At 32.1% G+C, this 15,105-nt stretch overlaps 1 protein-coding gene across 1 annotated transcript; it reads right to left on the bottom strand.

Annotated features, from left to right (window-relative positions):
- Positions 1 to 7,378: 7,378 nt before the first annotated feature.
- On the bottom strand, positions 7,379 to 13,667 carry LOC134728116 (chymotrypsin-like serine proteinase). The gene is made up of 7 exons (XM_063592548.1): positions 13,577 to 13,667; positions 13,375 to 13,430; positions 12,564 to 12,718; positions 10,629 to 10,710; positions 9,573 to 9,744; positions 8,096 to 8,250; positions 7,379 to 7,540 (listed from the first exon to the last, which is right to left on the bottom strand). Exons 1-7 carry the CDS (start codon positions 13,605 to 13,607, stop codon positions 7,382 to 7,384), a joined length of 810 nt encoding a protein of 269 aa, XP_063448618.1. The 5' UTR covers positions 13,608 to 13,667; the 3' UTR covers positions 7,379 to 7,381.
- Between the last annotated feature and the right edge of the window lie 1,438 nt (positions 13,668 to 15,105).

Below are 15,105 nucleotides of genomic sequence, written 5' to 3'. Positions count from 1 at the left end.
CAACGTTCGTTAGACGTTAAATAAATATGTTGAAAGATGCACTTAAATTCCAGACATATTTATGATGTTATTTTTTACTATAAAAATGAATACTCAAAATCCTTATTTGATAATTTTCCAAATATGAGGTAATGGTGTGTTATCATAACCATCGTACTTCGGAAAGTAACAGACGACATGTTCATGTTAGACGAACTGATCTATCTTTTATTCAAACTTTTCTAAAGATTAAAAAAAATCTATATATAAACTTGACCAACTCCGGGCAAGTCATCTTATAATGTAGCTTGAATGAGGGAGATATATTACTTAATTCTATAACAGCTAATTTCAATCAAATTATATCCGTATTTTAATACGCATTAATGTCTTCTGGACTGGTGATACTTTCGTGGACTAACATTCTTTAAGTCCACCATCAGAAGTATACTTAAGACTTTCAACAATGATTGCAGTAAAGGTAACAAGTCGCAAATCTATTAATATTATTATATATACCTTAACAGTGTATAACAATAGAGCCTTTATCCATGTGGAGAGATGTTTTACAAGATATTTGATATAGTTCTCAACTAACTCCTGACCACCAGGAGGTTGTTTTTCATTTCAATAATAAATTAGATTAACAAATATATAATGATAATGGTTTGTTATATCAGATACATTGTAAAATCATTGAAAACAAAAGTTGATTCGGGAAGATTTCATTTGTAATTTTTTTAAGGTTTTATATTAACTGATTTTAAGGTCTAGAATGTCACAAACATATAAATATATATATATGTACTATTTGTTTTATATTCTGTAACTTTATTTTGATGTCTTGGTGCCTGTTACTTTTCTTTTTTTTCATTTTTTTTTTATTTCTTTAGTGTACATTCCTTTTTGATTTTATCTTATTATTGATTAAATGTCTTCTTCCTGATCTGGCCTATATAAGTATGCTACCCTTTTATCCTCTGGGGAGAAATAAGGTGAAAGGGACTTACGGTTATTGTAATATCGTAATGGGACTAGTATAATGGTATCTTAAAGCGTATCAAACCAGTGAAAGGGTATTTGAATGTTAAATAATTATAATTTAAAAATTAAATACAAAAAAGTATAGAAACGTAGAAAGGTAAAAAAAAGGGGGGGGGGGGTATGATATAAGCAGCTGTAGCTACCGTTTTAACTTTAATAGTCGCAGTTTTTATTTACCACTTTTCTTGATAAATGTTGTACTTCAAAACCATTCAAAGATACAGAAATTTGTGAATGTTTTCTTGGGTTAAATGATTTGTTGATGTATATAATATCCGTTTATGACAAGTCAAAAAGGATACAACATCGCCATAAAAGAACAGTAACCTCTAGTTTATATACATATATATATATATATAAGTTAACCCTATAAAATATATTACTTATATTCGTGACGAAGTAATAAAGCCTAGTAAAATTTAAATGAATAAATGTATGTACAATTTGGCCACGAGCATTTTTTAACTTGTTATTTCCATCAATGTTTAATGGGTGTATCATTTATAGTAAATGATAAAATTAATTACATTTTAGAATAACAACATAAAAAATACTTTATTTCTGTACAACATTAAAAAAGGTGACGACCGTTTAAATTCATCAGAAATTTATCTACGTTTTCTTGAATTTATTCATGTGTGCATACACTAGAATTGACGTTAACATACATTTTAGAATGCAGGCTACCTTAAGCTGTGACCTTTGTTTTTCTTTATAGAATATAGAAATGAAAGACCCCACCCTTAACCATACATGTACCCTCATGTGTCTAAAGTTATGAAAAATGTCATCCATTGGCAGTTACTATCGTCTTCTAAAATATTTTATTGGTGTTTGGTTTCATTTACTTCAATCTTTCATTATGTTTTCTATGCTTCGTCTTTTTTTTTATAAAGACTACAATCAAGCATAATTTTTAATGATGTGTTAAAATAACCATAATTATGTTCAGGCTATTGAGATTCATTAATTATGACTTATAAACTTGCGACATAGTCATTTCACACCTCATTTCTGATATTTAAAGTACTATATACAATAAAAATGTTCATTTCAAAAGTAGTCCAAGTCTCTACAATTGATTCAGTTGCTATTTCAAATTTCCTATTACAATCGATTGTAAATATGTTTATGTATCTTTGAATTTAAAGCAATCACGTTATATCGTATTAAATGACAAATTGTCCCGAATGAGACATCTCTGGTCTTTGTTGGTCTTGTATGGTTTTTTTTTTAAATGTTCGGTTCATCCATATGTTTTCGTGGCCTAAGACTGTTTTCTGCTCTTGTGGTCGAGTTGTAGTCTCTTTGGTGCATTTAATAAATTCAACCAACATTATTTAGTCAAGGAATTCGTTACCAAAATCAAAAACATCAATATAATTATTAAGTATGACCTTGAAAAACCTTTATCATCACTTTTATCTAATTGGAAAGAAAGGATATGGTGAAACAATTAAAAACACAAATGTGTCTCTATTACACGGATGCCCCATCCGCACTGTCATTTTCTATGTTCGGTGGACCGTGAAAATAGGGTAAAAACTCTAATACGGCCTTGAAGTTATAGGGAACATGTGTACTAAGTGTCAAGTTGATTGGACTTCAACTTCATCAAAAACAACCTGGACCAACAACTTTAACCTGAAGCGACAGACGAACGTACGAACGGACTGTACAACGAACGTACAGACTGACTGTACACCGAACGCATAGATCAGAAAATATAATGCCAAAAAATTGGGAGTAAAAAAAAAATCTATATGTGGACATAGAATAGCAAAGGAACATAGCATTTATTGTTATTCTTCATCTTCGACCTTTTTTTAGTTAAATGTCCGTTGGTGTTTATGGACTAGATATGAATACTAGTAAGTATGTTGAATCAACACAGTGACTATATATAATTTGTATGTCATTCGCCACGTAAAGGAGAATTTTTGACATGACATTCACAAAAAGGGAACTAACGAAAGCACATCTTACTTTCTCACAACCGTATACAAAAGAAGAAAATATGAGTATCATTAACATTACTTCAGTGAAGTTTTACATTATCAGCTAATATAATGACAAAAAGATCAACACCACCACCTAAGGGAAACGCATTGTATAAGTCGTTTCACAATTTTACATATTTTACTCTTGATAAACTTCTTACGTTATTGATACGATAAACAATTTTTGATGTGGTGCAATGCAGCAAGTTATTATTACATTTAGACATTGCTTAAACTAATTCAAAATTTAAATACTGTTACAAGTTTCTCTCTTATTTAAGTGGTTGTTATATATGAATGATTTTTCCCGCGGAGCGGCATACCTATATTATATAAATCACTTACAACATTTTTCTAGTGATTTTTGGAGCTATTAAAGTGTCATTCAACAAAAACCATGTTCAATTTCTACTCTAAGTTATTTTTCGTTGAGCAAACAATTTAGAAATCAGTGTAACCATTGATTCAAGTACTGATAGTCATGCATATTTAAGCTACATTACCTGTGAGCTAAATTGTAGTCTATAGAATGAACCAAATGGCTACACAGGATGCATAAATACGCAGCAACGTTCAATCAAATTGCAGACTTTAAAGTGCGATGCCTTATGTACTGCAGAGGCGGATTCAGGAGGGACCGGGCCCCTCCTTTTTGGGAAAAAAAATGGTTGCTTATATAGGGAATCACTGACGCGTGACCGGAGCGGGCCCACTCTTAGGTCAGATAGTGGGCCCCCACTTATGAAAATTTCTGGATCCGCCACTGTAGAACAAGAGGAACACTGTCTACACGTTAAAGTAACTTTTTAACAACTCTCTAGATAATCCACAGGTTGTCTGTTACAAATATATATAATTATCTGTCCCTATCAAACGTACCATCAATTTAAACAGTTAAACTCAACAGTTCAAATTTCCTCCCTCCTTTTCCTAGTCGAACGCATGGCATGACAGTACCAACCTATTGTTTGATTTGTAAATATGTTATAGCTTGAATATATAACAATAAGAAGATTTTGTATATTAATGCCAATGAGACAACTCTCAACTAGAGACTAAATCACATAGACGTTTTAAAACAGCTTTCCATAGATTAAACAAAAGATACTGTGCATATTTGTTTTATTTTTACATATTCATTTACTTTCGCGTTTTTCCCCATTATGTCAAATCAAGGAGGTTATATGTTGAAGCCGTATACATGTATGTATGTTCAGTATCAATATTGAGTCTTTTTTTTATATTAACGGTAGCCATTCATGGTAATGTATGTAATACATGTACGAAGTTTGTAAACTGTCTCTACATCGTGCTGTAACGTCATACATCAGTGTATAATAAGTAACTATATCACATTACAAGTACTACAAGGATGATAATTTGTCTTTGATATTTAAATGGTATTTACAATGAATATAATGAAATAATAACATTATTTCTTCTTTTCTATTTACAGTTGCTCACTCAGAACTGTATGGATTTGGATTTCGACCTTACGAATACCTCCCACAACCAAATTTGAATGACACGAAAATTACAATTGCCAGGAAACACGAATACCATCTCGGGATGTACAGTCTGAGGTCTTTCATTATTCCAAAGATTTATATATACGTTGGGTGCTGCTTTTTGTATTTTGGATACAGTGGAAGTTTATTTGTGGTATGTAAATTATATAGTATAAAAGAAAAGTGAATTTACCAAAAATATGAACAAAATAACTACATGTATTTGCATAAAGACCCAGTTCACCAAAAAAGAAAGAAAATAAAGAAAAAAGCACATCTGCAATGAAACAAAAACTAGTATTGACATATAATCAGGGTATATCCGTCAATTTATCCGCCGATTTACCATTTTGCAATGAAGAGCTCAAACGAATTTGAAGCAAGAAATATGGTAATGTTGTGAGGAAAAAAAGGCTCCAGGATTAACATTTCAAGAAAAATCAACTAAAACACATTGAAGTGAAACTTCCATTTCACTTGATTTTTAAAAGGAGAGGAACCGAATAACAACAAACAACGAAATAATCTTACAAACTAATTTCTTTTAAAATCTTTTTTTTTTGTCTTACTCTTTATCCTGTTGACCCTTACATAACAATTATCCTATTACGTTTACAGATCTGGAAAGTGTTTCACACTGCTGTATCGTCACTGTTAATTTTATCAGTATATAAGTTCTCCACGTGTATGTTTGGATGTCATGATACTGGAGTTCTCTCAGCTTTTATGTGTGCATGTTCTATTTACTTGAATATACTGTCAACACATACTTTAATCAACAGTCTTCTGTCTCCTTTTGTGTACTTTGTTATAGCCGATATCATTGAACGATCTTCTCCGAGAATGGTAACAACAACAACCAAACATAACAATGAGAACAACTCACCCAATAACAACAACGAGTATTATAGTATGTGTGGAGTAAAAAACGTTAATATGTATAACGAAGCACAATTAAAACAGATATCCGATCAATGCAAAACAGATCATAATGCAAACTTACCTAGCCGAATATTAACGAGCAAACACGATTTGGAATCAAGCAACTCAACGACAAATATGCATTTACATACTATGGCAAAAAATAGTAGTGGACGATGGTCAAGAATGATAAAATCTGTGTTTTATGGTTTTATACTGGGTCTAGTAGTCTACGTCAGACCAGACACTTGTGCTGTTATATTTAGTGTAATCGCGTTTACGATTAATTGGAAAAGATTGAAATTACTCTTATGTCCGTTATACTTGATTGGATTTATTCTCGCTATTTCTTTTGGTTTAAGGGATGATTATGTTAGTTACGGTTCAGTTATTATATCACCATGGCAATGGATTAAATTTAACGTGGGTGGAAATTTGTCTTCAAAACTGTTTGGAGTCGAACCAACTGTGTGTTATATACAGAGCCTGTTGCTAGATGATTGGCTAAACTTTCTACTGCTTACTTTTATCGCGTTTGTTTTTCTGTCGTATGCATTATATACCGTGATTTTACCTCGTGGAATTTCTAGTCCAAAAGTAATGTTGGAAATCAAGTTGACTAAGCAATTAATTTTAATAGTATTTTGTTTGTTGTGTTTGTATTCGTCAAAAGGACACAAAGAAATTAGGTTTGTTCACGACGTAATTCCGATGATACTCATTCTATACAGTAAAATTGTTTTGGTAGTTTGTGAACTAGGATCTAAATTCTGCAAAATTAAGCAGTGTCTGGTTTTGATTCTAATATTAACTGCATCTTTCCAATGGAAAACATTTATGTCTCTTGATAAATCCAAAATATCCAAATGGAGCTACAGAGGAATTGATAATTCAAATCACGTGAATAAATGCCTTGATTTCATTAGTCGACAGCAAAACGTCACAGGTGTATTTCTAGACGCCGATTTTCATATGTCTGGGGGCTTTTCAATCCTTCGACACAATGTTTCAGTATTAGCACTTAATCAAAAAGAATATTTCAAGTTCGGAGAAGACGCACGGATAACCGTGAATTCAAATTTCATCAGCAATGGCACACATTCAATATTTACTTTTAGTCGTATTTCGGATTTTATATCAGTAAATAACCAACGATATCTTTGGAAAAGTATAATAGTAGATTCAAGTATAAATTTTCTTATCGTTACTGTTCGAAAACAATCTATAGATTCCACTTTCGCTGAAATATATACATCTGGGGATTTTAAAATACTCAAGAGAACCGATGACTCTATAAGGAAGCAAGCCTTTTATTCAATACTAAACAACACAGCAATGGTTGACAACTCAGAGATACTCAATGTGGAAGCAGACTGGTTAATATATTATGGATCATATATGACAGCAATGGAAAGATTGACAAACGCTTTGCAAATCGATGGAAGAAACCTTAAGTCGCACCAGCTAGTGATACAATTATATCATATTAAAGGTGATAATAAAGCAGCAAGGGCTTCTCTACACGAATGCCGGAAATATCATGATAGAAAAACATGTCTTCAGACGCCAAGTCATAACCATATGAAATAAATAAATAAAAGAGCAAGAATGAATGACATCGAGAATGCTTTTCTTTTAACTAAATATATTTGTTATCAACCCCTAGACGGCTAGACCGTTTCAATGGTCTAAGGCAGATGTTTATTAAGTTAAACTATTTCATATTTTTCTAAACTAGACCAAATTGATCATAAATGTTTTAAATATAATTTTACAGGATAATTATTTAGATTGATGTCTCATTTTTGTTATCCACAAAACTCAAAATATGAACTATATGTCGAAAATATATTTTGACCATTTTATAAATTAGATCACTCCCAAAATCACGATATATAAAAACAGATATTTGATTTTACATCCTTTAATTTAGATCCCGGTCTGTTGTCTGATCCAATCTCTGAAGAATGAGATCCTTGTATAAACACTAGGGTATCCTACTCCACACCCACTGATTCCCCAGGATGTTGCTCCTGCCAGGTAGGTTGTTCCCTGTACCTCACATTGCATAGGTCCACCACTGTCACCCTTTAAAATAAACATTTACTTGTGTAAAATAAGAGAGAAATAGTGATGGAGAGGCACTAGGAAACCAATTATCTGTGAAATGCAATAATGAAATGTGGAATTGTTTATTCTAAAAACAAATCTAATTTTCAAACACTCATTTTCTAGTAATCATATCAGAATGACCTTAATAAGCAGTTTCTGAACAAATGACGGTTTTGTGAAGCCTTCTCTTTTCTCAACACAGACACTTTGTGAAGCAGTTTCTTTTCGTAGATATAGATTTATCAATTTAGCTGTATCTGTATTACCCAATCTAGCAGGAGATTTAGTCTAACAGCCGCATGATTTATAAAAAAAAACTATTCAATCCGAAAACAATAGATGTTCAAAGTGAACACATTCTTTGTCCTCTAAAAATGCATACCGTTAACCAGGAGTCATCATATCCTCCATATTCAAGCAAAAATTTGAAATGGTCACACGATCAATCTTATACTGCTGCATTAAATATCGCAGCATTGTTATTGTACTTTGTATAAAATTAAGAATTACAAGATTCGTTAGACTGCTTACATTGCATGCTGATTTGCCGCTGTCTTGATCATTACCGATACAAATGTGACCTCCGTTGATCGTAGCACCAGTAACAGTTGACCATCTGTCGGTACAATCAGCATTAGTCAATACTGTCATTGTTACTTCCTGTAACACATCTGGAAGACCTGGTTCTGAATGTAAATTATTTGGAATGTTGAAACGTTTGTATTTGCATTAACATTTAAAATTGATAATGGAAATAGGAATGTGTCTAAGAAAAAACATCCCCGACCAAAACAGCCAAAGAGAGGTATATGATATAAATCATCAAATTGATATCAAACATAACTGAGTTCTCATCAAATGAAATCAAAGCATTGATATCTGAAGATGAACTCCGAACATGGCAATACCATCAGTGTAGAGAACTCTATCACAACTGGAGAATACTTGTATAGTCCAAAACATGGCGTCTGATGGTTTGGGAAAAATCTCCGTATTTTGCCCCCTCTTTTTTGTGCGTTAGGATAATCATTTTGTTTAGTTTTAGCAGTATACAGTAATTTTTTACACAAAATTGATGCTATGAATAACATATAAAAACATAAAAAAAAACATAAACATATAAAAAAGGTATGCATTCCATTCTCCACTTAAGAAAACAAGTACTTATTTTGAAAAAAATAAATAAATAACTGGGTATAACATTATCTGTATATTCCATATGAGGCTGTTGGAGAATAGAATCAAAAGTTCAATAATGCACAATGTACGGTTCAGCGACTTCTCTTGGAAAACAAAATTAGTTGTTATATTTCGATCAACTGCTGATATAAAAAGTGCATATGGACTAGTAATAATATTGCCAATGAAATTGAGTAATCTTTCTTGGTACACATATTTACCATTTGCGTTTAAAATCGAATTGCAGCTAAGCTAACTAGTATACTTAGCTGTTTTATAGTTAATAATAGTTCAAATTAATTGACCCGATGTATTTATGTACATGTTATAGTCATTTTTGTGAATTATCGCATTTCGCAATCCTTAACGTGAACGGTCAATCAAGTGACTGTAGGATGTCTATAACACAAACAAATAATCTGCAAACGTTCTTAAATGATGTGCTACAATGTCAATCTGTTTTAGAATAAAACAACAACAACAGCAAAAATTTAAATTCCAACATTATAGGTTGCTTGTGGTATGTCACAGTAGAATTTGAAATGTTTATAAAAAGTTGACTCGTTTCGAAATGTAATGCAGTTTTTACTGTTAAATAACCCTAACCCTTACTAGTTGTGAAAGGAACAAGGATTATAAATTAAAATGCCTGACCCTTTTTGGTGAACAAAGGATTATACTTTAATCTTCAATGTAAATGCAGAACACAATCATCGTCTTATTGGATGAGATAGTGTACTGAACTAATACGGCACACTATTATATATTATTGATCTAATGCTGAACCAAACTGTACGAACAAGTACTCATACAATATACCAAACCTTACCATCATTTGTCAGACCCCATCCTGTAATCATACATTTGTCTCCCGAAAAATTCCCCTCGTCATCTGCCAACTCAATCTTTGCAATAGAACTACTAAATGGTAAAGCTGATTCAAGTTCCAATACAGCGATATCGTTAGGGAAGCCATCTCCAAACCCATCATAATCAGGATGCTGTGAAAAAATTATTGTTCCGTGAAATTGAAATACAATGGTGGAGACAATAATGCAAATATCAAATATCAGAGACCCTTTAATTGTGGAATTGTTGTTAATCGTATAGTTTGACAAAGTTCTAGTTTCAGCAAAATGGTATAACTTGAACGAAAGGAAAACCTCGCGCGCAAAAAAAGTACTACTAAAGTTAAGAAAGTATTGGGGTCTATTTGTGTATAAGAATAACGTCCTGCGTCAAGTAATATTGTAGACACTCATTTAATCAACAATGATTTTAAAAAAGAAGAAAGCTTACAAAAATACCGAACTCCAAGGAATATTCAACAACTGTTATATTCTTGACTTAGTACAGGCATTTCTTGATGCAGGAACTGGCAGACTATACCTTAACATTTCAAATATTGTAAAACGAAACCTGATCAGTCATATTAATGCACCAACAAGTGCAATTCTCTTTTTTGTAAATCGCTAAAGTTTCATAATTGATACGATGAGAGTAACATCACCCATAAATGAAATGAGGATTTGACCCTATATTGAATAGTTTCATGAGAAATATATTTTTTAAGGACAAACATATGAACTTAAAGGAAAATTTACTGATGTTCAAATATCGCAAATCGATTTAGAAAAGAAACATCAAGGTAACATGTAATACATTAAGAAATTAAAAAGAGATGAGAACGGGTGCATGAACCTGCCCTGCTATTCATACATAATCTGCAATGCGAATATACATCGTGTCAGAATATCTCAATCGGCAGACAGTAGTTTACCGATGTTCAAATATCAAAAGTTAAGTGACAAACAAAGTCTGAGGCGATCGCATCAATCCCCAAAGTATGAAATGCTTTACATCCTTGAATAAACCAATCACCTACCATAGTAAAGGACGATAGTAAGCGTGTGTCGCCTCCACTGCTCCATGTTGTTGTTCCAGCGGCTATTCTAAGAGAGCTTACTCTAAAATAGGAGAATAATTTAGCATGACTTAATTTTGTTTAAAATAATTCAAAAAAAAATTGGACAAGTTGATATGAATCCTTGAGATAAATATATCAAAGAGACTGCTATTCAACAAATCATTTTACAGCATAGTATTTAGGGGAATATCCTTATTCCCTACAATAAAACTCTCCTCGGTTCCAGCCCATTAGTGAATACTTTGTTTTTGTTATGCCTTGATATTGTTATGATCATATTTATGAACAAACTGTTTACGAAACATGTAAATTTTCAAAGTACCAATGATGTTCCACCTCACGAATAGTTTGTCTTATTTATAACCCTTCCGGATATTCAACCATCCGTCTTCCTCAACTTTATTTGGTCTTTTAACCTTTCTTCAAGCATTACTTCTATGTCTTTATCGGACGGAACGCACCTTTCGCGTACAGAAAATCTTATGATCGTATCTCCGATGGTTATAACCAAGTAAATAAAATCTTAAATATGGAATTAATAATATCAAAAAGATTTGTTTTTATTATTCTGTCATGTCACTTTTCGCTTGGCAGTATATTTAAACCTGACCTTGATAGCAAATCTGAACTGTTGGCTAAGATAAGACACGAATGGTCTAGTATATTTCATGAAGGTTGATATGATCACACATTGTACACGAATGTTGATGATTCTAAGTAGAATGAAAAATTTATCTAATGGACATGTTTATCTTAATAAAATTAACGGTACCAATTTTCTTGCATCAGATGCGCATTTCGACAATACATGTCTCTTCAGTGATGCTCATGGCCAAAATATTTGAAATCAAAAGCTTATATAAAAGATGAAGAGCTATTATCCAAAAGGTCACAAAAGTATAGCCAAATCCGTGAAAGGAATCAGAGCTTTGCATGAGGGAGATACGTTCCTTAATTAATAATAATTTCTAATATTTTGTAACAACAAACACAACAAATCCGTATTTTCATGCCAGTACCGAAGTACTGGCTTCTTGGCTGGTGACAAACTCGCGGACTAATAGTCCACCAGTAGAGGCATCGACCGAGTGGTAGTAATAAAATTAACGGTACCAATTTTCTTGCACTAGATGCGCATTTCGACAATACATGTCTCTTCAGTGATGCTCGTGGAAAAAATATTTGAAATCCAAAGCTTATATAAAAGATGAAGAGCTGTAATCCAAAAGGCCTAAAAAGTATAGCCAAATCCGTGAAAGGTATCAGAGCTTTGCATCAATGTTAAATGTTGCAATTCGTTACAGTATTTTTAACTTATCAATTATAAAAATAAAAAAAAATAAAAAATGACAAATCTGTAGTTAACAGCACAATTCGATTCGTTCGTTGGATTAAAAACAGTACTAGTTAAACAAAACGAATCCGAAAAAAAAACTAAGAAACAAAACCGTTTGCAGAAAATAACAACAAGAGATCATTTGAATGAACCAAAAATAAATATAGTAATCAGCTTTTAAGAAATGTTGCTAACATTGCAACAGAGCCCTTTTATTTTAAAACAAAATTTATGGAATAGTTTGATAATATAAATTAAGCAGGTCAATTTATCAACGTGAAACAATATGTATGTCATCAAAGATTAGACTAAGACGACAGAATTGTTTTGATAATAAAATCTCGTAAACTAATGAGAGATTACAAATAAAGGTACAAAAAACCACACTGAGAGAAATCGTATTAACTCTAAAAGGTGCGCAACCGAGTGCGTCGACACGATAAGCGTCGGATCCAAATACTTTATTCAGCCTTCGAAAAAAATTAAAAGTTTTAACGACCTTGACTGGCCATACAGCCCTTGAACAGTCGATTACTTTCCAACGATCTTATACTTACGGACTTCCTTCCACACAATGAGCTGCAGTTACAACCCACTTCTCACCAATTATAGAACCACCACATGAGTGACTCCATGATGTCCCGGATTTACGCTGTAGTGACACCTGCCATGCATGTTTCCCTATCGTTGTGTCTTGACCACCAACAATACGCTAATAAAAGAATACACACATTGACATTATGATAGTTCGTATTTTGACAAATCAAAATCAAAGTGAAACTTATAGAAAAATTATTGTTTTACGAAATTCTGCTTTCAAAAAGGGTTGAATCAACCCCAAATAATATCCATTTTTAAGAAAGGCAACAATAGTCTACCTCTGCTCAACAGTCATAAATTGATTAAGCGAAAACCAATTCGGATCGTTAATTTAAACAGAGAGAAACTTATCAATTATGAGAAGACAACAGATGAAGAATAGAAACACTGAACTGCACACACAAAAAAACGCAAGCACACAGATAAACTTTCTACTTGATAAAATCTGCCATATTCCGAACTTGTTACAGAACATTTTAACAAACACAATGAGAACAACATCTTTTATGGAAATGTTAAAAATACTACTACGATAAATCATTACTTGACAGGAATAATTATTATAATAAGTATGTTTTCTTTATCATTACTATAGTGGTCTCGAATGTAGTTACATGTTTTTATGATGCTGATATATTGATTTAGCTTTTAATGATTTCAGACACGCAGGAACAATACATTACTAGCAAACGCTTTTAGTAAAAGTATCTAAAACTAAGGTGATGAGAATTGCTATTCAGTATAAATATTCAATAAAGTTAAGGTCACCTTTGCCTCGTTCGATACTTCATCACCATTTGGAACAACACCCCCATGAGCAATAGCTGAAACGAAAAAAAAATATGAACTTTCTTATCCTTATTCAACGTGAACAAGCAAATCAAACACTTATTTATTTGACTGTCACACTTATGTAATAAAATTATCTGCTTTCATCCTTTTATACATCGGATATCGTTCACTATCTTACCCACTATACACAGGATCAAAATAAATTCCATTTCGGTGAATATTACCACCGCAAAGTTTAACGTATTGTCAAGGTACTAACATATTTCTAGACTACTCAGGTCATTTTATATTATGTTCAAAAGCATCTGTCAATTCCCATGATTTCAAAACACACCAAATTTGATGACGGCCATACGCAATGTTATGATTAGTAAACTTATATATTAATTTCCTAAATCCGTGGTTTACCGATACAGTTTTCTGTAGCTATGTAGAAATTAAAAAAAAAAAGGAAAACATATATGAAGAATTTGTTTGAATCTCTAAATCTTGGATTTATGCATTCTAAGTTAAAAGATGTATCAAATAAATTTCGGCAAATGTCATTATCAAAGCATTATTTCATCTCTCTAATTACTAACTTGTCCAATATGCGACGTGCGCCTTGTTTGAAAATATCTGAATAAGCAAAATAGTTATTCATTGATCACGTGCTTAATATTAGAACATTTCATTTTTTACAGTTAGCCTGAAATGATACAAAATAATTTAGTCGGGATTTGGCGTTTCATAATTCTATATCTTTTTCAATCATTTAGCGCTGCACGTGTTCAGTTGTTGATAAACTATTGTCTTTCGATTTTAGGTGTTTGGTGTTCCATATTAAAGTATGTTTAGAGAAAAAAACAACGCATCGGTGGTTTTGTGGTAGCGCATATGCCTCAAATGCGAGAGATCGTTGGTTCGAAACCCTGGCCGAGTCGAACCTAAGATTTTTGAATTTGTATCTGCTGCTTCTTCACTTCTGTATGCATCTATAATTGTGACTTTTGCTTACACTTTTGTTCATGGAAGATTGATAATGGCATTCAAACAAGACGTCTATTTTGATACTAACCTTTTGATTCCATTCTATTGTGTAATTGTCTTTATTGGTTTTATTCCTATTACTGGGAAACAAAAAAAATAAAGAATGAATTCAGAAAGATACAGAGAGGTAAAGTGCACAGGAAATTGTTACACATGTGTAAGATGTAATTAATGATCAGAATGTTTAGTCCATCATCAAAACTGTTGTTTTAAAAAAAAATCGGATAGTTTTGTAAATTTTTAAGTGTGTGAACATTTTGTTTTAAAGATTTTCAGATGTATGTATATCTTAAATGTTCTTCTTTAGTCCATAAAGGCAACATTAGTATACCGCTGTTCAAAACTCAGAAATCCATGGACAAAAAATAAAATCGGGGTAACAAACTAAAACGCAGGGAAACGCAATATGGTAAAACATGTTTTTTTTTGTAAGTTGGTGATTTTGTCTTTTATGAAAAGAAAGCAATGTTGTGTCATCTGATTAGTCTAACTAAATAACAGCAAGAGAAGAGTAACGGAAAGATAAGACTTGTAATGATTTGTTTATCAAGTGTATAAACGAATTCTGATTTAGGACATACTTTTACGCCTAAATTTGTCAGCACTTAAAATAAAGATTGACGTAGATTTTTGGTTATTTGGTAGTTTGTTTATATGTTCATGAAATGTACTAAATTT

Source organism: Mytilus trossulus, chromosome 8 (genome assembly GCF_036588685.1).
Source record: "Mytilus trossulus isolate FHL-02 chromosome 8, PNRI_Mtr1.1.1.hap1, whole genome shotgun sequence".
Taxonomy (NCBI): domain Eukaryota; kingdom Metazoa; phylum Mollusca; class Bivalvia; order Mytilida; family Mytilidae; genus Mytilus; species Mytilus trossulus.
The sequence above is the reverse complement of the archived record's forward strand: the minus strand, read 5'-3'. Positions and strand labels throughout refer to the sequence as shown.